At 43.9% G+C, this 24,632-nt stretch overlaps 1 protein-coding gene across 1 annotated transcript in view; it reads left to right on the plus strand.

The window, feature by feature from the left end:
• Window positions 1-15,412: 15,412 nt before the first annotated feature.
• Window positions 15,413-24,632, plus strand: part of lrp4 (low density lipoprotein receptor-related protein 4) — a 99,358-nt gene continuing 90,138 nt past the window's right edge. Inside the window, exon 1 of the mRNA XM_053423752.1 lies at window positions 15,413-15,764. Within this exon, the coding sequence (XP_053279727.1) occupies window positions 15,704-15,764 (61 nt within the window). The 5' untranslated portion in view covers window positions 15,413-15,703. The remainder of the gene's footprint in view (window positions 15,765-24,632) is intronic.

Below are 24,632 nucleotides of genomic sequence, written 5' to 3' on the forward strand. Positions count from 1 at the left end.
AAGAAACACAGGTAACAATATTCCAATGTGTTGGATGTACAGATTTGTCACTATCGGTTTTTATTGGTCAGCTGATAAACCAAGCTTCACTTTGGATACAGCTCTGCAGCCACGAGGTGAGAGCACAAGTTTCAAACCACTTGATTTCTTTGCAGCTGATTTTTTTTAATTTGCTTCAGCTGAACTCGATATAACATCTTGACAATGTTCTCTGCTTCTTCAAACTAATGCTTCTACTTGTGAGGTTCTCTGTAAACGTGTCACGTTCAGGATGAAGCGCTTCACACTGATGTGTTGAGTCTCGAAGCCAAAATCCCAGTTCGGCACACTGGTGTTCATTAGGGCTGGTTTTTGTTGTGTGTTTTCTCCTCTGCTAAGTTGTTCCCTGGGGACAAACTGGTTCCTCTTGATTTATCACTGTACTTTATTGTCTTGTTAAAGCAGCAGGCGAGTTCCAAGGAGTCGGTTCATCCAGATGACCCAATGAAACGCTGACGTGACTCTTTAATGGACGTGTTGGAGAGAGAGAGAGAGAGGATGAGAGAGTTGATTAATCCTGTTGATTATTCATCTGCGTCGTGTCTACTCGGTGTAAATCTATTAGAACGCTGTTTGAGTGGGTCGTTAATAAATGATATGGTTCAGATGTCACGTCATTTAAGAGGATAATTGTGCAAGACACTCCCAGTGTGTGTGTGTGTGTGTGTGTGTGTGTGTGCTGCTTTGGGGAAATGTGTCAAATGAGTACAGCACTTTGATTACACCACACACAGTCATGTCAAATAGTCACCGCTGGTTAAAAAGATCTTTTTAGTCTCGAAGTGTGTGTCGGTGTCATGGTGTGTGTGTGTGTGTGTGTGTGTGTGTGTGTGTCAACATGCCGCCCCACCTCCCCTTCCGCCGCCCCCCCCACCTCCCTTGTATATATAAAAAAAAAAAAAAATGTTTTGTTCACGCCAGATTCAGCAGCACAATTATCGCTGTGGCCTTTTCTGTCTCGGCTCTTCAGGCCAAGAGATGAAGCATGAAATGAATTCTGAGGCCAGCCGCCCTGCCAGCTGGATCTGGACCGTGCCAACACAATGGCTGGGGCCGGTGCCAGGGCGCAGATTTTTCTTTTTTTTTAGCTGTTTCTCTATTAAGTTGTTTCTCTGGGTGTTTAAAGGAGTCCTGTCAGCACAGACGTCAGGTTACTACGTCTGTGAGTCTCGTGTCTGTGTTTTAGGTCTCAGATATTCTGGGTATGCTCGGTTTGCAGCTGAGCCGAGCAGAAACAAAAGTTGCACCTCACATTCACATGTTTGATCTGTAGTAGTTCATATTCATAACTGAGAATTAGCTAAACATTTGACATCTTTAAAAGTTGCTTTACTCATTCACCACTGTAATTTAATCCTAGATCCTAAAGCAGCTTTTTATAGATTAGACAAGTTATGAGAATTCACTCAAAGTTTGTTTTTTTAAACACAAAACCACTTGATGCTTATTTATTCTTAAGAACTGTTTAATCAGTTCTTTATAGTTTAAAATGTTTATTCTCATTTATGATATGATTTAGAATTTCTATTAAGCCTCGTGACATCAAGACTTCTGCATCTGATCCAATACAAAATAATGTAATGCTCATTACATTGAAAAAAGTATTTCTGGTTAAAATTATTCCTAATGTTCTCTTTTACTTTTTATTAGATTTGGGTTTGTTTGTTGGTTTTACAGGATTATGAAAAATGTACTCAATGCTATTTCCATGAAACTCTGAATGGGCCGTGGGCCAAGAAAGAACTTTGGGGCGAATCTGGGCCAAATCAATTTTATTTAACTTTCTTTAACTTTCCTTTTTTATAAATGAAGTCTGAGTGCAGTCTTTTCTTCAGGTGACAAGTTTGTTTTGATAAGTGAAAAGTGTCTAAATAAACAAGAGGAAACACACTAAACAGGACACACACACACTCACACACACCAGTGACGCACAACTCGCATGTGACCGATTCTGTCAAAGGCCCTTGAGACACTGTGATAGTTAATTCAAGTTTTTTTTATGATTTTTATGATGAGTAAAAAAGTGACCAATGTGTGTGTGTGTGATGATTATTTCTTCAGTCCTGCAAATATTAAAGGAAACACATGATGATTGTTCTGTCTTCTTTCCTCCAGCGTGTTATACAGGTTTTATTTTGTGAATGTAAAAGTTCTGGAAAGTTAAAAGCCCAAAGGTCTGAAGTAGAGTCATGAGAGCATGAAAACCTTGTGAGGTATTAACACAACTTAAGTTCATCATCAACCTAAATATGAGTAACCCTAACCCTGAGCAAAGTTAAATATTAATTAAAACTTTAAAAAGGGACGTCATGCATTAGTTTCAAATAAATCTGTGAAGTAATACAGTAATAGGAAGTGTAAAATAAAAAGGTTCCGGTTGAGTTCCTCCTCCTCCTCCTCTTCCTCTTTCTCCTCCTCCTCATCCTCCTCCTCCTCCTCCTCCTCACTCTTCCTCTTCCTCCTCCTCGTCCTCCTCGTCCTCCTCCTCCTCCTCCTCCTCCTCACTCTTCCTCCTCCTCCTCCTCACTCTTCCTCCTCCTCCTCATCCTCCTCCTCCTCCTCACTCTTCCTCTCTTCTCCATCGTTGCTCCGACGGTTTACTGACTGCTCCAGAGACGAGTTTTGTCCGAGCTCTCTGGGTCCATTAGTGAAACAGGTGCTGCTCATCATTCAACAGGTACGAGGACACGCCTCCACACTAATCCATGCACCCCCCCCCCCCCCCCCCCCCCTACAGGTGTAAGGCTCTTTACAAAGAGCGTACGTGTAAACACGCCGCTCTTTTACCCGGGAGGCGACACATAAAAGGCGCTTCGGAGGGTTTTCTGAGGCCGCTGGTGGATTTTGCTCAGTGGCCTATTGACACAGCTGCAGGCCCCACCCTCTGCCCATATCGCCTAAAGAAAAGAAGCTCGCATGGAAGCCTGCATCCACCGCAACCTGTTATTTTGAAGGTTAAAAGAAAATCCAAGCGGGCAGAAGACATTCTGAAGAAGCCAGACAAAAACCCAACAAGCCTCTATAAGCCCCGGAGGATTCAGGGCCTTTGTGAGCAGATTCTCTGTGTACACGTGCAAGCCCGTGCACGTAAAATGCATGCATATTGTTGCACACTGTATGTGTGTGTTTATTTTGTACATTTTGTGTGTTTGATAGGGAAAGTGCAGCAGCCTGAGAGAGAAGCGGCACACAATTACAAGTTCCATTCGCAGGAGCACAAAGAGGAGGCAGCGGAGGACGGGCCGATTCGAGAGGCTTCTATTTAAAGTGAACTCCTGGGCATTTTACAGTGGACAGCCAGCTTTGTGTTTGTGATGGAAAAACGCGGGTGACTGAAATTGTCACGTAATTACAGCCTGTTAAGCGTCTGACCTGTCATTTTGTCAAAATGTGAAAGGGGACGATTCTGCGAGAGCTTTGTTATCGACGGCGGGAAGAGACAAGAGACTCGAGTCGAGCACATATCAATCTGTGTGTGATTGATCTGAGGGACACTTTGAAGACACGTTCTCCGCACATGAGGCATTGATTTTTTAAAAGCAGAGACAAATCGGTGAGGGCTCGGTGACCTTGACTGCACTTCCACGTCCACACTAAGGCGGACATATTTAAAAACATTGTCATCTGTGCTCCCTCCGTCTTGGAGAAAATAGAGTTTGAACATTAAACACGTCGATCTGGAACAGTGGGAGCAGAGAGCGAAGCCAGACAAACAAAGAATGTGTTCATTTGTTCTACTGAGCGACAGAATGATTAAGACGGCTTGAGTTGGCTGGAACACAAAGAAAAAAAGAACCACTGGATCATTTAGTGATTAGATATTTTGTAATTAAAGCAGTAAAGCTGCTCTCAGACGTGAAGTGAACTCCAGAGAACCTCCGATCAGTCTCTGTGGGGTTGTGAGAACACATGTGTCCAGGTGGAGTTTCTCCTGTCTGGCATGAATGAGCTGAAACAGAAACATGTGATTTCTCTGCAGCCACACGTCACCTGAACTCTACAGAGATGTGTGTAATGTGTGAAAGGCAAAAATCAAGTTATATATGAAGATCATATTACAAACAAAACCAGGATTTTGTCGTCAGCTTCGAGTTAACAGACAGGAATACCGCCTTAAAGAAAGAAGAGCATAAAGATGATTGATGCAATGATAGAATAAAAAAAACAATGCAAGGGAAAGTTGAGTAAAAGACACGGAAGAGAAAAGTAAAGAAGAGAAGAAGAACGACAGACATTGAATAAAGAGAATCAGGTTGAATTGAAAGCAAACTTTTATATTCGATTTAGAAAGATTGATTATCGATAGCGGGGAATTGTTGATAAGGCTTAATATGAAACTGGAGACATTCCCAGAGCTCAGTAAATAGAAAACAAGGTTCCTGTTAGTTCTAAGACAACAAGACATTTCTGTTTACTGGTGCTTCACCACCACACCCAGTGGAGCTGCATGAAGCCATGTGTAGGATTGTGCATCATGTGTACCTGTGTTAATTATGCACATCATCCCTACAGCGATAAAAGCATCTAAATCTAAACTTGAACTGAACCAATATTGACAAATCTTTCTCATGTGGTTTTTTCAGAATCCCTTGAAATATCCCAAATTCCCTCCAGCATAATAAAATAAACTTTGTAAACAAAATCAAAAATTTCCTCCACAATGCTCTCCAGTGTTTTCTGTGCTGTTTGCAATAAAAATCCACATCTATCATTACCACCTTTACTGCCAGGACAGGTTGAGAGGACGTGGGTTTTTACCTCAAAGGTAAATTCAAACACCAAATAAATAACAGATAAATAACTCCTGTAATGTGTTAAACATCACGGACTGGGACAAGTATGAAAGAGGAATCTCTCCCACTTCCACAAACTATAAAAACCATTGGCTCAGTGGAAGCTCTGGATGCCGCCCAGTACTGAGGGGGTGATTCAGGATGAAGTGTAGCTGAGGCCGCTGGGTCGGCCCGGGCGAGCGACTCCCCTGGGTGGAGCCCAGTGGATGCAGGAACAGTAAACCACCAGCAGTCCGGCGGTAAACATGTGAGCTTCATAGCGACCCGGGCCTTTTACAGCTGGATACCCATATTTGGTCCCATTCCTTGTGGTGAGGGCTGTGACGCATTCTGCCAGAGTTGGATTTGAGCTGCTTCCCTCCACAGGCCGAGCAGCCAGCGACTCACAAACAAGCTGCTCTGCATTAACCAAATACCACTTCCAATTGCAGCACACAATGGCTTCTTATATCACTGCCCCCGAACCACAAGCCATCACGAAAATCACTGTAACACCAGAGCTGAGTCTTTATGATCGGAACGGAGCTGAGGCAAAACAGAGAACTTCTTATTCAGGGAGAACTTCCACTGTAATAAAACTGTTTTCATACACGACCTCTGGGTGAAACCTGAAAAATTAACTACGGAGTCTCTTGACATCTTCGTCAGTGTCTTCCACACGAGTTGCATTGCGAGATATTTGTTTTGCTTTTATTTTTGTTTTTATTTGGCGTCTGCCGTGTGTTGGAAGAGTCATCCAACCCTAGACCTCCTCCTGGATTTCTCTGGACTTTAATCTCGGAGGTCAGGCAGAAACAGTTCGTAGAAAAAAAACAAATTGTTTAAACAAAAAATGTCTAAATGAAGTTAAAGTTCATATTTCTTATATCCCCTTGCAGGCAGGAGAACTCCACAACTCGGGGCTAAGGCGATAGCATCAGGCTATCGACACATCCAGCCAATACTTAAAACGGCTAATGAATTGAATGAGATAAATACTGAATGCAATAGTTTAAGAGTTTAACTTATTAAATTTACAAGTAAATACATTTCCTCTTCATGCAGCAGGTCAAGACAGACGTCCGCCCCCCCCACAGTCTGGTTCCACTTTATTCCCGTTCAAAGAAAAGGGAGTTTTTTCCTTTTTGTGGGAACTGTTGGATTCTACGTGAAGTCTCGACCTTATTCTGTAAAAACGCCTCGAGACAAAGTTGGTGGTGATTTGGTGGTTTTTAAAAGAATTGAATGTTATTATCTTTTTTTGTTGTCTTTCTTATCCCGTTACACGTTATATGAATTTACTAATAAACACATAATGGTTCTTGGATGGTGGATGAATACAGAGGGAGGCTACTCCCCCGTTCCCTTGAGAGGTAAAAGGATCTGACTCATTTCAACCTCACTTTACAGTTTCTGATTTCTCAGTTTTCCATTGTTTGATAACTGCAGGAGCCGTCGATGTGTTCACAGAGAAATGAATCCTCGTTGTAATGTTCACGTCTTTTGTGCGTTGTTATTATAGTTTCTTGATTATTTATGATTGTGAGATCACGGTGGTTAATAAAGTGGGAATGTGCTGTGATAACATAAAGTTCACTTGAGCACCAGTTCACATGTGTGGGAGAGGGTGAAGGATAAACATATTTTATTTTGCTTAGAAGTTTTGCTTCGTCTAATTCGTTGATCCTTTTTTCATAAATAAAATATTAGAATAAATAGAATATTTCTGGTCTTACCTGCAGTTCACTGACAAACCGACACGCATAACTGATCAACTTGATATTTTATATTATAAGACATATTTTGACACGTACTGTGTAAAGCACATCCTTGAACTGAGATCACTTATCATACAAATTATACACACTGCTAAATTTTAATATCGTTCCTCATTAGATTCCACGTTCCTTGCAGGACCTTAGGGGTATTGTAGGAAATTGTGTGCGTGTGTGCGTGTGTGTGTGTGTGTTGGTGTGTGTTGGTGTGTGTGTGTGTGTGCGTGTGTCTGCGCGTCTAATAGCGCACCAAGATCATTAGGAACATTTTATCCCACTTTAAAATCTTAATCTCGCCCTCGGAGATAATTCTGCTCACAAAGACAAATCAAAGCTCTTGGCCTCTGTTTCCATTTCAGCAGCATTAGCAGAAAGTCCCATCCAGAGCTTCCAGAGCTTCCAGAGCGGCACCGGCTTCACCTTTCTCCAACCCACACCTCAGTGCGCTCCCTCTGGGCATGGAGCCTCAGAGCTGGGGCCTCTTTGGTAGCAGCACTGCCCCCCCCCCCCCCCCGGCACTGTGAGTCATGGAAGATCTGATGGTTTTTTTTCTAATGAGGTTTTAAGACCTGATGCCAACAGGCCAGGTGTGTGAGTTTGTGTAGGTGTGTGTACTTTGTGCTCAGGAGGAATGTGCACATGTTTACCTGCGTGTGTAAATGCTCTGATCCATTAACATTATGTCCACCTGCAGGAACAAGTGTGTGTCTGCTCGTGTGTGTGTGTGCAGATACGCTCGTGTCTGAATCGTTCTCTCGTGCTCGCTGCTGATGTTAATGGTAAATCACTCGCACTGGGAGACGTCAACAGAAATGTGATTCCTGTCATGTTGTGTTTGTATAAAAACCAACCAAACCCAAGAGAGACAGAATGTTTTAACAGGTGACTTATAAGTAAGCTAATGTTAGTGAGCCTGGATTCACTCGCCTGTGTCTGCACTGGGTTTGCCAGTAAACTGCAGCCAGGTGTCACCCGAACACCCAGAGCAACCGTTAGTCACAGAGGCGTGGATACACCGTACAGAGAGCAGGGTATTACCTGGGGCCCCCAACTTAGATGGGGGGAGGGGGGGGGTTGCATACAGCAATGATAATGTTGTTAGAACCCCCTTAAAATGTAGGTCAGGTATGAAGAGGAGACTGCAGTGACACAGTAGTAAAAAATATAGACTGTATATAAAGATGGACAACGCGTTCCTCCTACTGTCCAGAAATGAAGCCAGAAGATCGAGGAGCCAGAGTCTGCACAGTATCGATGAGGTGATGTCCCATCTGCTGACATGGAGGAGGCAGGGTTTATGACTCGTACCGCAGCCAGCCACCAGGGGGGGGGGATAAGATGCTTTGGAGTCACTGATATTGCTCCAAAGCTGGGTTCGTTGGATGTTAGGCCCTGGGTATCTTTTTCTCTGGGCCCCCAAATCGCTCGATATGCCCATTTATCCATTCTCACCACAGTCAAACTTGAGTTCAGCTTCGGTGAATATAGATGTGCAAGTGTTCCACTGACATGTGACCTTTCAGGAAAGAGAGAGAACCACAGAGTCACCACCGAGAGAATAAGCATCTCAAAATCAGATTACCTGAGACAGAAATAGACTGTGAGGTCTAAATACTGTAAAACACAGTACAAGTTATGATTGACACTGAAATAACAGCAGATTTTGACGATTGCGAAATAAAAGCCTTTTTGATTGCAGGCGAGGACAAGCGTCTCCTGCTCTGATTCTGGCCACATGTAAACGAGGCCATTGTGCGAGGAGAACATGGAGAGAGAGGAGAGCATCCACGGAAATAAACCTCACACAGAAAAGCCCTGTAGTTAAACGGGCCACAGAACAGGCTGCTGGGCTCCGAACCGCACCACAGCAGGACTCTGTGTGTGTGTGTGTGTGTGTGTGTGTGTGTGTGTGTGTGTGTGTGTGTGTGTGTGTGTGTGTGTGTTTCTGTGTGTGTTTCTGTGTGTGTGTGTGGTGGGTATAATTGTGGCACGGCAGCCAGTCCAGGCCATGTGGAGTGGTCGGGTTCTCCTGCTCATTTTAATGAGCGTGTCTCTGGTTACATCATGACCAGTAGAAACGTGAGGAGAGAAAAAGAGTGCGACACAGGAAGTGGAAAAAAGAATAAATAACTACCATCAGTGTTCAAATGTTTATTATTATTTCGTTTTAAACATGTTAAGGAGGTGAAACTGGAAAGAAGAGAGGAGACACAAGACTCTGACGAAGATGTGGAGATTCTAGAACTTTTGACGATAGCGTCTGACACCGATGTTTAAGTGCTGTGGAGGGAAATGCTGATTGTGATGTGATTTACTTTGTGGAAATCACACTTCACTTCCTGAAGTCACAGCACTGCCACAGTATGAATGTCTGTTGACCTGCGTGTATGTCAGAGAGAGTGAGAGAAATAAAGATCCTCCGGAAATGAATCAGATCCTGTGTTAATCTGAGAGAAGAATTTGCATAACGAGGGAGGGGAGAGGGAAGGTCTCACACACACACACACACACACACACACACACACACACACACACACACACACACACACACACACACACACACACACACTGTACATACGAACATAACTGCACAATAAAAAATATAAATAAACTTCCAACACCTGTCTGATCTTCTATCCGTGGCGACCTCCTCATCTCCCAGCGCCCGTCTTTATTTATCAGCAGAAGCTGAAGTGATAAGCCGACAGCTGTTGTCCTGGCACGCCACACACACAAACACAAACACACACAGACACACACAGACTCACACACACACACACAAACACAAACACACACAGGCAGACATTCACATTTCCTTGACTTCAGAGGACATTACATTGACTTACACACATTTCCTGGACACTTACTCTGACCTTGCCTAACCCTAACCCCAATTACCCTTAAGTTAACCTTAACCTAACCCTATACACGTGATGTGGACTTGCCTTCTGTCCTAATAAAGAAGACAAGCTTGTGTAAACTAATTTAAGTCTCTACAGCTTGAGGAATAGATTGACCAGACCGATTCTACACACACACACACACACACACACACACACACACACACACACACACAGACTGTTCTGACAGCCATATGTTGCACTGGCCAAAAGGTTTCAGATACCAGCGGTGTCTTAAAAAGAGACGGAGATAGTGTGAGCAGGGCTGGTGTGACTTTTTGGCACTTTGACTGATAAGGCTCTTCAATAAGATTGTGGAAACTGTGTGTACCAGAGCCTACAAAGTGTGTGTCTGTGTGTGTGTGACAAGTGTGAAACCTGAACGAAAGCCCTCGGTGCCGTGCACACAGACTCCCTGCCCACTGCGGACACATTAATCACAGGTTATAATTAAAAGTCTTCACTCAGAGACAGGATGGGAGCTGTGAGGGGCCACAGGTGTGATCCAGACAGATTAAGGTGTATCATGACGTGCAAATGGTCTCTACCACTGTTGGTCCCAGTGTTATATTCCAGAAGATCCATCCATCCATCCATTTTCTTCCACTTATCCGAGGTTGGGTCGTGGTGGATGCAGGCTGAAATTCCAATTGGTACCCACTACATTAAAAAACTGAATCTATCTAGAAATAATTATGAAATGCGAGAAGTGAGTGAACCACCTTTCTCTTCATTCTTCCTGTACTTCTACAAATTGACTGCTTTACAGTGTCTAGAATTATTATTTAAACTTGTTATGAATTTTTGTCTAAGATCAATTCTTTGTTTGGTTTATTGTCTTCATCTTCATTCTTCCTAATGAAATATCCTTCTGCTTCCTTTTTAGTATGCTCTATTGGTGGGTGGCCAAATAGTAATTCTAAGGAACATTGAATCAAGGGATAAGTGCAGGAAAAGTCACACACAAATCAAAGAGCATCGACCAGATCAAAGGAACAAGGCTAAAGGTGCCAAATCAAGGGCTAAAAAAACAAAACACCACTCTCCTTTGATGTGGCCTGTTTACGTCCTTCAATGTACCTTAAAGAACTTATTCAACACATAGAGCTTCAAGACCAAGTGAACAACTGCATGTAAAGTCAATATTATTTAATTCCCTGAAGCAACTGTGCAGTGAAACAAGGACTGTCACAATGGAACACGATTACTCAGACATCATGGACCGGTCACGGAGCCTTTACGTGTCAGAGATTGAAGAAGCATTCGAACCACAGGAGTCCACGCGAACAGTTCATCAGCAGAAGAATCGCAGTGGCCATCATGAGCTACTGAAGAAGCTGGATGAATATAAGAACCTGACAGAGAAGCTCCAGACTGAGAACAAAACTCAGTTGGCAACACTGAACAATCTGCAGAGCCAATGTGATTCTCTGAAATATCAGAGTATGAGGCTGAGTGAGTCTCAGACTGAGAATACACAGCTGTCTGCAGATCTTCACAGTACGCGAGTGAATGAGAAGGACTTGATCAAGAGAAACAAGACCCTCACTGCGCGAGTGGCTCACCTGGAACATCTGACCGACAAACATGAAGGAGAGATTCAAAGACTGAAGACAGAGCGGAGCACACTTCAGACCCAGCTGGAGGATGTCCTCAAGGATGGAGATGTGAGAACCCGTCAGGAACATAGAGAGTTGGTGATGGCCGACCAGATGCAACTTACGTCTCTGACAGAGAAACATGGCAAAGAGAATCAAGAGCTGAAGACAGAAGTGCAAGTTCTAAAGTTCAAACTGGAGGAAGCTCAGCGACTCATCGAGAGTAAAGACAACCTCATATCAGAGCAATGCAGGGAGATCACATGCAAAGAGAATCTCAGACAGAATGCTTGGGCCTTGGAGTCTCAAGCCATTGAGCATCTTCAGCAGGAGTCTTCAGATGTTGAGGTTGAGCAGGAGTCTCCAGATGTTGAGGTTGGGCAGGAGTCACCAGATGTTGAGGTTCAGCAGGAGTCACCAGATGTTGAGGTTCAGCAGGAGTCTCCAGATGTTGAGGTTCAGCAGGAGTCACAAGATGTCGAGGTTCAGCAGGAGTCACCAGATGTTGAGGTTCAGCAGGAGTCTCCAGATGTTGAGGTTGAGCAGGAGTCTCCAGATGTTGAGGTTCAGCAGGAGTGTCCAGATGTTGATGTTCTGCAGGAGTCTCCAGATGTTGAGGTTCAGCAGGAGTGTCCAGATGTTGAGGTTCTGCAGGAGTGTCCAGATGTTGAGGTTGAGCAGGAGTCTCCAGATGTTGAGGTTCCTCAACAGGGGTCTCCAGCTCGTTACTGCAAATGGCTCCTGCCGGTATTTCTGTGTCTTTTCATTGTCGCTGTGTGTCTCTTTAACCTTGCCCCCCCCCTGTTGGACGGCCTGGCTTCACATTGTGACTTGTCCTGTGAGCTGATACGACCGCTCTACAACCACCAACCAATTCCCTTCTGAACAAGCACAGCCAGCATGTTTGTGTCATGTGTGAGAAGCTCTGAAAGCAGGTTGTGTGTCTTTCTCGCCCCCCCCCCCCCCATCCCACGCACACTTTCTCTCTTCTCTGTCTTCTGTCTTGACATAATGTACGTTGTATTGTGTATGTCAGGTTAGATTGGACTTCAGTCTTCTCCTCTTCTCGTCTCATCCTTGTCTGTGTGGTGCAGGGGGCGTAGCGTCCAACCACACAATGTAACCGTGTACAAATAAAATCTAATTAAATTGTAAAACAAGGGTGTTCAAGACGTCCCTCTTCCCAGGACTGATTTCCAGGTTTTCCCAGGTCAGATGGGATATGTAGTCCATCCAGCAGGTTCTGGGTCTTTACCTGACTCTCCTCCCAGTTGGGTGGACCTGGAAAACTTCCTGTCAAGATGGTCATCAGGCCCCTTTCAACGCAAAGGTGGAGCAGCTGTACCCGGAGCTTCCACCGGATGCCCAAACTCCTCACTCTATCTCCAAATCCAAGCTGAGCCAAGCTGCAGAGAGAACTAATCTCGTCTGCTTGTCCACAATCTCATTATTTCTGGCAGTACAGCTCATAACCGTAGGCGGGAGTTGGAACATCTACTGCAGCTCAGCTCCTGATACAAACGCCTGCAGTCCTGCTGAAGCTGCGCCGACCAGCCTGTCCATCTTCTCAAAAGATCCTTCAGCAAACTCCTTCACTTGCTGTAGCAGCTCACCCCAAACCAGAAGAAGCACGTCCTTGAAACTGGAACATGTGGTCACTGCAAATCTAAAAATTTAAATGCACATTGTCAAAGGGGAAGTTTAGGTAGTTTCAGCTTCTATTCCTGCCCCTGATGTATTCAAGGTGTTTCACTTGTTTATACATAGAGGAGAGCTTTCAAGAGTTTGAACTGTCTGTTGCAGAAAGTTATTAAAATTGTTGGATGCAGCATCTGACATCTGCTTCAAGCACCTGTGGACGATCATCCCTTTGTTTGACTCTCTGCTGTTCATGTGTCATACTTGATCTTCTCCTTAGATGTTAACTCTGGGACCTGTACTATTATATTTCATTTTCTATATGTGTGTTAATCAGAATTTAGATGGTGTCCGAGGTACTAAGCAATGAGAACATCATAGCTTTCCCTTAAAGAAGGTTTTAATGTGTTACCCTACTTATTATTTGACCCTTTTATATTGGAATCCTCTTCTTGGGATCTTAAATGTAGGAATATTATTTTAAGGTACAATAAAAAACAAACACCAAAATTGTTCATTGTCTTTTATTGCGGATTTTCCGTCAGACTATTAAGGTTCCTGGTCCAAAGCGTTGTTCATCAAAATGCTCAGTATCAAATCACGGAATAAGTGACAGTGCAGACCACTTTCGCTGGGATGAAATGAAATATAGTCTGATGGATGCTCCCCAGGAGACTGGAGCAGAGGCGTGTGCTGAATGATGATGTTCTGTTTAGAGACCAGGCAGCTCACGTCCCAGCTAAAGCTGCCTCCTAATTGGAGAGGGATTACTTAAGCCTCCTTCCCAGTGACAGAAGGAGAAACATGAATATTGAGACTGTGGACGAGTGCACATGTTTGTGATTCAGTAATTTAGAAGAACGGGTAATTGGCTCGATATCAACCCACCACAACAGTCGTGGCCATCCCATCATAAATTATACTTTGATTCTTGTCATTCAAAAGTCTCCTTTATGTTTCTATTTATTCCACAAAGTTTTAAATCACATTTCAAGATGTCAGATTACATCTGATTTTCATTTTCTTCTTCGTACTGTCATTACAAATGAATCGCAGGTTTTTAAACTTTAAAACATCTTTACCCGATTCATTAAACATTTAAAGGACAGATGTTGCCTTCTTCCTTTGTTTATAACATCTGGACATGAGTCACTGTAGTATATCATATATTGAGCTGCTAGTGTGAGGTAATAAACTATTTTATATGAGCTGACAGTTCATGTTTTAGGGTTTATGAGACTCAAGTTTGACTCTATAGGACTTAATGTATTATTTTATTGTATCATGTCATAATACCAGAATACTAACTGGGAGTTATGGTGTGTGATACTAAAGTTCTTTCTCATTTTACACGTAAGGGGATCAATTAAAAGTGTATTTTATCTGTGTACAATATCTCTACTGAATTTGGCTGATATGTATGTGACCCCTGGTTGTGAGATCACAGTGAATTTATGTAACATAATGCTAAAACTGTACTTTCTCATAACTGAGTGGTTTTCATTGCTTCACTGTGCTCACCATTTGCTTAACATCTGAAGGTATGACATTTGCATTGTGGGTCTTTGTAAAATTTGAGTTTGTGACAGTTGTGTGACTAAATGCTTTCCTCCTTTTTAAGTAAACTTTATTAATTAATAAAGTAGCAAAACAAAGTAAGCAAATAAAGGCAACAACAAACAGATATGCAATACCAGGGGTTATTATACAGTTTATGGTAGTGATACACTCAAATTAAGAAATTGTATTATTACTTTAATACTATAGTACTATGTATAATACTACTGTGTTGTATAACTATATATTTATATACATCTTTTTAAAGCTCTATAAATATACTGAATTACTATACAATTTATACACACACACATATATACATATATACATATATGTATAGAACTGCCTACATAGGTATAAGCAGTCTAGATTTGCATATAAATCTATTTCACCATCTCCTTATGCTAATGTTCAAACACAGTATTCATCTTCGTACAGTTTGCTCAAGTACATTTCTATACAAAACAATAATATCATAGTGAAAGGTGCATAAGATGTACATGGTTTGTATTTGTATTTTTATTATATTGCCTTTTTTAATTCTCTTGTCTACCTCAGTCTGTCCTGCCTGCTGCTTTAACAAGTGAATTAAAGTTGTATCTCAAGAAAAAATTATAATATTCGGAACGATAATAATCATTTTTATGTTTAGGTCTCAACCATAGTAAGTTATTATTATTGTTATCTTGGCTCCTAAACTGTACATTTTTTTTACATTTTCTTGCTATTGATTTAGTGAAGCACTTTGTAACTTTGTTAAGATAAGTTACATTATTATTAGCATCGATATGTTACATGTTTGCACCTTCACCATTTTTAAAAAGACTGTAACTAAAGAAATGACTCAACCGCAGCTTTGATTTGAGACCATTTCATTTAGGATGGGGGTGGCCTGTGGATATCAAGAGGGACAAAACGTGTAAAATAGCAAAACACGGACAACAAGAGTTTATTTGTATTATTCAAAATAAATAATACGTCATTTAATTGGGTGGGTTTTGCTTTATCATGCTATTTTCGCATAGAAACACAGCGGTGGATACAGTGTGCACCCCTCCAGATCGCGTTTGGTACGACCCACAGCCCCTTTTGGTGGCTCCAGCCTCCGCAGCCGGATCACAACATGTTGGAGCCCGGAGCCGAGCTGCTCCCCGCTGAGTGAACTTTTCTACCCGGGGTCTGTCGCCTTATCCCGGACACAGGAGGCGGAGGAGGAGGCCGGGGGACAGGAAAGAAGAAGAAGAAGAAGAAGAAGAACCAGAAGAAGAAGAAGTCAGACATGCTGTGAAAAGAATACACGTCTTCTTCTTATTTACCAAAAAACACCAGAAGCCCGTTTAACACTTACCCGTGAGGAGGAGGAGGAGGAGGAGGTGCAGGAGGAGGAGAAGCCCGGAGAGAGAGAGCGAAACGCGGGGAGCAAGATGCAGCTGGCCGCGGTGCTGTGCGGAGCCCTGGTAACTTTACTGCTCCACCACACTCCAGGTAAGAAAATGTCCGTTTCCCCCGCCGGGGACCGGAGCTGAAACCGGGGCATATTGTTGCCTGCGTGCCCCGCCGGTGTGTGTGGCTGTAGTAGAAGAAGTAGAAGTGTTGTTGTGTTGTGTTGTTGTTGTTGTTTTCTTGTTTAAATTGCCTCCTCCCTCAGCTCTGCGGTGCTTTGACTCGCACAAATCAAACGGGTGAACTCAGAAGTTTCCCTCCCCGGCGCACGGGGGTTGAAATGGAAAGTGCACGGGGGGGAACATGTGTGTGATTCTAAATCTTGTTTGACAACATGCTCGAGCAAGTGTTGCACACAATGATCCCACAACTGCAGCTTTTCCTCCTATTTCACTGGTTTTAATAGAATTGTGTTACTTCTACATTTTGCCTCTCGTGAAGGTTATTGTGTTGACTTGAATCTGGACTTGCACCATTTGGTTTTTTTTTAGGGGTTGGGTGTATTGATGCTGTGTGTGGCAGAATTAGGATTGTATGTGTGTGTGTGTTTTATGGAAGGTTGTGTTAGATACAGGTTTGTGTGCATGCACATGAAGGGGGCGCTGCACAGCCCCGGTGTTCTGTCACATCTCCACCTCCTCGCGAATCTGAGCATCTGGAATCAGCTGTTCCTCTGCTGCCTCTCTTAGAAAATGCATGAGAGAGTTGTGTCATTGATTTTGTGCTTTTTTTTTTGTGTGGTAGTAACTTTCTCAGTCGATCTCTGTTCTGCAGATAATTGGTTTTTAAATGAATTTCTAAGTCCGAGGAGATATTGGACGGCCCCCTTGTGTTTTTGTTCAGTTTAAAAATATCCCAGCCCTGTGCTCTGACTGCAGGTGAGCTGCTTTGTTGATCTATGATAACCTACATCCTGTGTCCCCCCCCCACCCCCCTCCAGCAGCTCTTGTAATAGGTCCGAGAGATTTCCACCACCCCCTTCCCATGTTTTCTCTAACACCTTGTATTTACAACATGTCAGAACAGCCGCTGGAATGCAGCGACCCTAGTGCAGCTATTTCAACACACACATACACACACACACACACACACACTGGGTTTAGTGTCATACAAACACCTTCACACACTCGCACAAACTCACATTGCTGCCGTGCCTCTCCACATGACATGAGAAGATCTACCTGACAGGATGGGAGAAGTCACATCAGTAATTAGCCTGTTGGGCCTGAAAAAAAAAAAAAAAAACGGGCCCCTGTAATTGTGACATCTCCTAAATGTCACCGGGGGGCCGTGTCCAAAATGTCACCCAGATAACGTTCAGTATCCCCTGTTGAAAACAAAAGCTACCCTCCCCCCCCTCCTCCCTGTCTCCTGGATGATCCACGTACTATCTATAGCTGTTTCAGATGTAGTTATCAACGTGTCCCCCCCCCCCCCCTCTCTTTATCTGGGGCGGGGGGCCGTGCTGGTTTGATTATGGACTTGTTCTGTCATAAAGCAATTAAGTTTGCCCCCCCCCCCCTCTCTCAGAGGTGTGTATTTCTGTCGGGATGGAAAAGCGTCCCAAATAGCTTATTTTAAAGCCTCGTGCGACACAGACAGTCAGACTTGTGCTGATGATCTTATTTTAGAGCGAGTGCTTCTCAAAGACAGGACCTCATACCACAGCTATCCAGTGGTTGGGGGGGGGGAAGTCCACGATGGATGGAAAAAAAACACACAACTTAGATAATTATATCCTGAAACGATTAATGGACTAAGCGGTTTTGAAGCAAAGATGAATTTTCGAGATGCGAAAGGTTCAGGCCGGATATGAGAAGGCAAATGTCAGCGTGGGTTGCTCCGGGGTGATTTGAGAGCGTTTGGTGACACACTGGTGTCACCAGTAGGGGAATTTGTATGTGTGTCGTCCCCCCCCCCTGCCTGCTGCTCTACCCACGCCTACCCCTCGCCTGAATCGTCCTGAAACCCTCCAGTTGTCGTGAACACGTCTGACCCGGACAATCTCCTGTCTCATCTGCGTAGGAACCCAATTTTCTGGCCATTTTCTGCAGTTAGTGTCTGAAAACAGCTGTTTGCTTGTACTGTGATGCATTATGTGATTAACGGACGGGTGAATATAGTGTTAAAGGCTATAATTTATAAGCTGTATACAGTAAATGGCATTGTAAAGGGCAGCCGCCGGTCCCAGCTGACAGTAGACGACCCAGGGCTACGATTTATTAGTTCCACTGTGAGTGTGTGTGTGTGTGTTTGAGAGAGACTCCATTCTGTCTGTGTGTGTGTGTGAAGTCAAGATGCTTTCTCAGCTCAGCCTAATAGCATTGCAGTAATGGGCTGGAGTTGGACTAATGGCGTGCTGGAGAGTGTGTTACTTAGTTTAATGATGTGCTGTGGGACAACGCGACCCCTCACCCGTTCCGGCGTCTCCCACTGAACCCTCCTCATTTACGAATCAACTATTGATTAGACTCACACGTGGACTCAGAACCTCTGGTATTGTTCCACTGACTCCTTTGGTATTTATAGTGAAGCATCACTGACGGATAAATCCATAAACCGATGGGTTCGGGATGCAATTCTTAACCTAAATGAGGATCCCTGTCCTGCAGGACAGAAATGAGACGGCGCCGCTGTGTGACTCTGACAGTCGCACAACCACCCGACATAAACCTCCTCTCCTGAATGGACTCGGTTGGTTTTATCTGCTGCAGCCAAACAAAGAAGAGGAAGAGAGAAAGGGAATGTTGACAGTGAAATACAATGGAGAGAAGTGGGCTGCAAGATGTGATTATTTATATTATAAAAAAAAGTCCATTGTTCTCCAAGAACTCAAGGTTACAGCTTCAAATAGCTTGTTTTGCTTTACTTAAAACCAAACACTCAGACATAGTCGATTTAAAATGATACAAAGCAGCAACAGAGTTTAACGTCTGAGATGGTGAATGTTTGGCAAACTCACAAAATGGCTTAAATCCTTCTTTAGAAGGCCAACGGTTCTTCTCACCTGAAACAAAGAGCAAAGGGAATTAGGCCTATTTTAACGACTATCATTACTTTCAGTAGACTCTTGTGTCATTCAAGATAAAGGTGTTTGAAAGGTGCTGTTGTGGAAACTGTAGAGATGAGTTTTGTCAGCGTCCGTGAGATCTCTGGAGGACTTAGGATTTCCACCGGGTTCTTACCTACAGCCCATCGAACCAGGCAATGGGCCTTATCGCTCAGACCTCTCCAATCTCATCCTTGGCATCTCCAGCGTGTTTGACTGTTTTCCCTCAGACTGATTCCATCCTTGTTCTCGTGCTTCCAATGTTTAGAAATGCCATCGACGTCACTACGCACTCGCTGTTAATCTTCTGGACGTTTCTCCTGCTGTAGTCCCTCATGTGCTCCCTCGTTTTCTTTCTTTTTTCCTCCGGCACCTCTTTCCGCCTGTCGCATAGCACTCAACTTGCCCACTTGGGCGCCTTCCAGATATTTTATTAGGGTGGGGGGGGGGGGGGCTGGCAGTAAAAGTCTCAGAAAGTGTCCCGAGAAACTGACTTGGACATTTTGGGTTCTCACATTCAATGTCTGGAGTTTGGTGCATGTGTGAGAGCAGCGTCCAGAGAGCAGTATATAAGCCAAGAGAGAGCGGGAGGAGAAATGGCTTTAAAGGGGGGGGGGGGGGGGTGGGGAGGAGGGTAGTGTGTTCATTATGCCTCCCTGCTCCGTGGTTCAGGTTGCTGCCGGCCTCTGTGCCCTTCCCCTGCCGCATGTATCCCCTTGTTGGATTGATTAGTCCCCTGACATTGTTCTCCCCATCTAGGACTAACACACACTCGCTAGTGGCCTTTTTTAAACAACCCGCAGGCGTGTTTCTTTTTGTGTGTAGCATTAGAATGTAAATTTATGATTTTGTGTTAGAAAAATAGCCCAGACACCGCATTTGATTGAGTGTCCCCGGTGTAATTGTGTTTGTTTTAATGGCGTTGCAATGTTGATATTTCCGAATAATCGGTCCGCAGACAGATTTATTGCAAGACAAGAGTTTTTTTGGGTAGCGACTCCACTTTGCAGCCGACGTTACTTTCCTCTGAGGTTGTTTCGGAGGATGTGGCCGAGGCTCACGTCTATAAAACCTTTTGTCTCTACTCCGGGCAAAGTTTGATTGTTTTGGCAAATTCAACTTCCACTGTGGTGACGTCCCTGTCGAGGCTGAAGCTTCTCAGGGTCTCCAGGAGGAGGAAGGTGAACGTTTCGTTGACGGATCTGAGACTGGAGCTGTTGTGTTGCATTAGAGTCTTTGTGATTTCTGTGGCCCCGAAACAAATCTGTGTGTGCCCTCCTCTGGTCTAGCTGGTTGGGTTGGTGTCAGCCAGGCCTGTGCTTGCACCAGGGGAAGGCAGAGTGGGCCACCTGATACCCCCACTGGGCTTTGTGTGTCTCTGCTGAGGAGATGGAATTGCACCTCCAAGGTAGCAGTGGAGGTAACCTATGATTACTTGATTCTCAGCCCCCCCCCTCAACATTCTCATATGGATAAATGTCAAACCTCATACCACCCTCCCCTCCCCCCCAGCTCCCCTACTCCTGTTCTCCACCTTCCTATAAATCACCTGACTCTCTCCTCGCGAGTCGGGCCTCCTCTGCGAGAGCCCCCCCCCCCCGGGCTCTCGTCTTTGGGGTCGTTTCTGATTTCAGAACATGATGCCACGGCCCCGGGGCCCTTTTCAATTATGTTCACAGCGCTAATATATGTCACAGATGTCAGCTCTGAGAGCACAGGAGCACGCAAACAAAGTCGACCACTGGTGGACCTGGGTGTGTTAGCCAATGGGTGATGGGGTTAGAAGGTTTTGTTAGAAATCAGTGGACATAGTTGACCTGATGTTTCAGGAAATTTTAAAAGTGCTTTTTTAGCTATGACAAAATTAGGGCAAAAATAATCAAGATGCATTTTAAAAGTTGGTTGAGGACAACGGATGAAAATCAAACTTTTAGGGTAACTTATGTCACAGTTATAGTTTTTCTAGTGATAGACGATCATTTGGTCAAGAGGCAGCTGTGGTTCAGCTTGTAGGGCAAGACTTTTACCATTAACCTGAATAACTCTGTATATCTGCAGATCATTCTTCCCTGTAGCTGATACCGGGAAAAATGGTCTCTTAAAGATCTGTATTAAGTATTACAAACATGTTTCTCGTTTGATGCTTGCAAACAAAGGTCTCAAAGAAAGATCCCTTTAGAAAGATGTGCCTTCAGTGTGCAAGCTGGTCAAGTGACATCCCCGGTGACATTCCAAGCAAAACTAATGTGCCACAGCACGTTTAAGACTTTGTTGAATGAATCTAGGCCATGGCATGGCAGAGGTGTGGCGTTCACCGGGACGGCTGTCATTCTGCAGGTCATCCAGTAGGAATGAGAATTCCTGTGGGGCTGGAGATTATTGGAGACTGTAATAAACTCCCCGTCTCAGTGGGGGTCTGCTGTATAGGACAGAAAGATAAGCATGGCTGGAGACTTGCTGTCTGAGCACAACCAGGGTGGGGGCAGGGACACAAAGACTGTTTGAAGGACACACACACACACACACACATAGACACACACACCCTTAGTAACTTAATTCTTCAGTGGCTCCACTCCTCTCTCACTGCGACAGTTTGTTAGGATGTTGATGAATCTTTCGTGAATTTGAAAGAAGACAATACTGTGGAATGATTGAGGCGTCAGTAGATTGTTGTGATGAAAGATCTCTATCCGTCCCCGAATGTATCCCCAGCCATGCATTAAATATAAGACACTTGTTCTCATGTATTGTCTCTGCTTCTTTGCCTGACAAAAAAGAGGACATTTGTCTGAGGCCAGGGTTCAGTGTATAGCTGGGGGGGGGGGGGGCAGCCATATTTCCAGCATGTCCAATGGGTTAAACTGCACAATGGGCCACACACATAAACATATGGTTTGGAAATGACTTTTCATCTTTGGGCAACAGAAACATCTGAACAATTTTACAGTGCAGGACAGTCGTCCCCTTGTCATCTTTTTTTTTGGGGGGGGGAGGGCGTGACCGATCTATCTTGGTAATGAATGGCCAGTTGAAAGTTTTATGCTCAAATAGGCTGTAATTCATCCGTCTTCTGAAACGAAAACATACACTTGTGTAGAAGTTTCTTTTTGGATGGCAGCAGTTGCATCATAAATTTAACTGGTAAAAAAATGTGTCAATACTTTGAGTAAACACACAAAGGAAAGTTTTAACAGAAGTTGGAAATGGTGTCTCTCGGTCTCTTCATGGGATTTATTGATGGAAATATAGCAATTCTCCAGACTTAACCATTTAATGGTGGATTGATGCAAAAACCTAAATACACCAACAGATCTGTGAGGTCTGCAAGAAGGGACAACCGTTCAAATCTTTGTCCTTCTCTTGTCAGGGACAGAAAACAGATTGGGTGAGAGTTCAGGGTATAAATAACTACAGAGACAGAGAGGCTTCTTTCCCAACTGGACATGGCCTCATTCAATACGCTGAGCTCACAGACCGTGTGTGTGTGTGTGTGTGTGTGTGTTTGTGTGTATACATGCTTTCTGCCCTCCATGTCGCATCACGGAAGGAGACAGTGAGATATTGTCTGCTAATTGATTTTACCTGATTTCTTTTGTACACAAAATTCGCCTTCAGCCCCAAGTGCACACAGACACACACACATGCACACATTCTAACTGCCTATAAAGTTTGCATCCTCTTTTTTTTCCTCCTTCAGCTTCGATTCACATTTGTCTTCGTGGCCAAAAACGACATCAAAACACTCAATGTCTTAGACAACTGCTGCTGTATAATTTATCGACCCCCCTCCTCTCTTGAATGATGAGTTCCAAACAGTTGTTGCTTCACCAGAATGTAAACCTCTGTTGTCTGAGGTTCTGTCTGTGGGAACAGTGTGGCGGCCGAGTAGCTTATTACGCGACAGTTGTTTTAATTTTGTGACTCTCGTTGGAATCCATTGCAACTGCTGTGAATCCGATTCGAGCTCAGGGGCCAGAGTGAGCTGCAAACTTCTCAGAGGAACCTCTCACGATTAGCAACACATTTCTCAGGTGTGCTTTAGTTTTTTATTTTTTTTTTTTTGGGCCACACAGCTGCCGTTAATCCTCATGTGGGATTGTTTTTTATTTTCGTCCCTTTGTCCTGATCCTATCGCTGCTCCTCTGCTCAGTAACTCTTCCGTGCTGCATATGGTCACCATCTTTTCAACCCGTCCAGCCCACCCTCTCTGTTCTCCAGTGGGGGTCCTGCAGATGGGGGCCTGCAGCTGTCTCTCAGATAACCTCCAAAAGGTGCCTGAGTGATGGCTCCTCACATCCCTCATCATGCCGGCATACACAAATAGCCTGTTTCATAACACACATACACACACATACACATACACAGCTTCTCTCTCAAGCTTCAGGTAAGATTAGCGTGTGATATGATTTGACTGAGACCCCCCACACTTTCTCCCCGTTGAACACAGGTGAGCATTAAACCCTGCAACACATCAGCAAATAGATTTCCTGTAAGATCTCCTAGGATAATAATAATTTTCAATTTAAACAACTCTTAAGAACACATTCATTAGTCACCAGTTCTTATTTGGCACAGTGGTGTACTTACACAGGTTTTCTACAGCAAGAGCTAAAGAAATCCGATCAGTTGTTAGTGGCTGACGACGGCCAGGGGGTCCAGGGTTCTCATCCTAATCTCATTCTTAGCTGCTGTCTACATACCAGCTGACGTTGGCTCGTTGCTCGGCCCTGAAGGAAAACAGCTGCACGGACTCGGGTGACTTTTTGATCACACGTACAGTATGAGCAAATGGTGCATCGGTGTTTCCTTTCCCCCCTCCCACACTTCCCGGAGTCCTATACGACTGCAGGGAAGCACCTGCTGCAGATCTGATGTCTTTCAAGTTGTCGAAACCAGTAGGAGGCACAGATGGAATTAAAACCGGCTTTAATGTGACACCAACATCCAAAGGCTAGTGTCCGTCATGTGTCTGGTATTGAAGATATCGTGTCAGAGAAGAAGTCTCCTAACATTTGGTGCGGTTTTAATCTTTCATCAAGCAATAGACATATAAGATAAACAATATTGTTTGTTTTATCAACTGATTCTGTTTATTCATGGTGCCTGCAGCCCAAGGGGATATCTTCAATCGTTAGTTAAGTCCAAACATAAAATACTCATAAAGCAGATCAAATAATTAATCCTCACATTTGGAAAGCTGCAACCAGATAATATTTTGGCATTTCTGATTTAATAAATGGCTTCAATAATTAAATTATCTGAAAAATGTATTTAAGCTACACAAACAAACTCAGAACAACCAAACACCAGGGATTTAATAATCCCCTAATAAACTGATTGATGATCACATGGACAGATGATTCCAAACTGACTCATGCCCTTTCTGATTATGAAGCAATCATATTTTTACTCAACAGTTGGGTTGAAGGTATTTACAACTTGCAAAACATCCCTAAATTGTTCTGCTTTTGCAACCCACTATTATTTTTGCCTAAATCCCAGATGCCACTCAGCTCTCTCTTTGTGTCACTGCTGTTCGAGTCACAGCTCTGAACTAGCATGTACCCAGACTAAGACGTTTCATAACACAACCTAGATCCTATGCATACAACTGTAAAACATAACCTTTGTCCAGAGTTCATGATAACAACAGAGGTACCGCTGTGCCTCTGGTTAAACCTAAACTGGGACATTCGATCCCATAGCTAACTAGCTGCTCGCTACCAGTTGGACCCTCGCCCTGTTTTTTGCATTTAGCCATCATCTCGAGTGTAGCTTGTGTACTTTTACACAGTTGCAGCTGAGATCCGCTCGGGGCCTGTGTGATCTCAGTGTTCCTGTGCCCTTCTAGAGTGACAGGG

The sequence above is a fragment of the Pleuronectes platessa genome, chromosome 1 (genome assembly GCF_947347685.1).
Source record: "Pleuronectes platessa chromosome 1, fPlePla1.1, whole genome shotgun sequence".
Classification (NCBI taxonomy): domain Eukaryota; kingdom Metazoa; phylum Chordata; class Actinopteri; order Pleuronectiformes; family Pleuronectidae; genus Pleuronectes; species Pleuronectes platessa.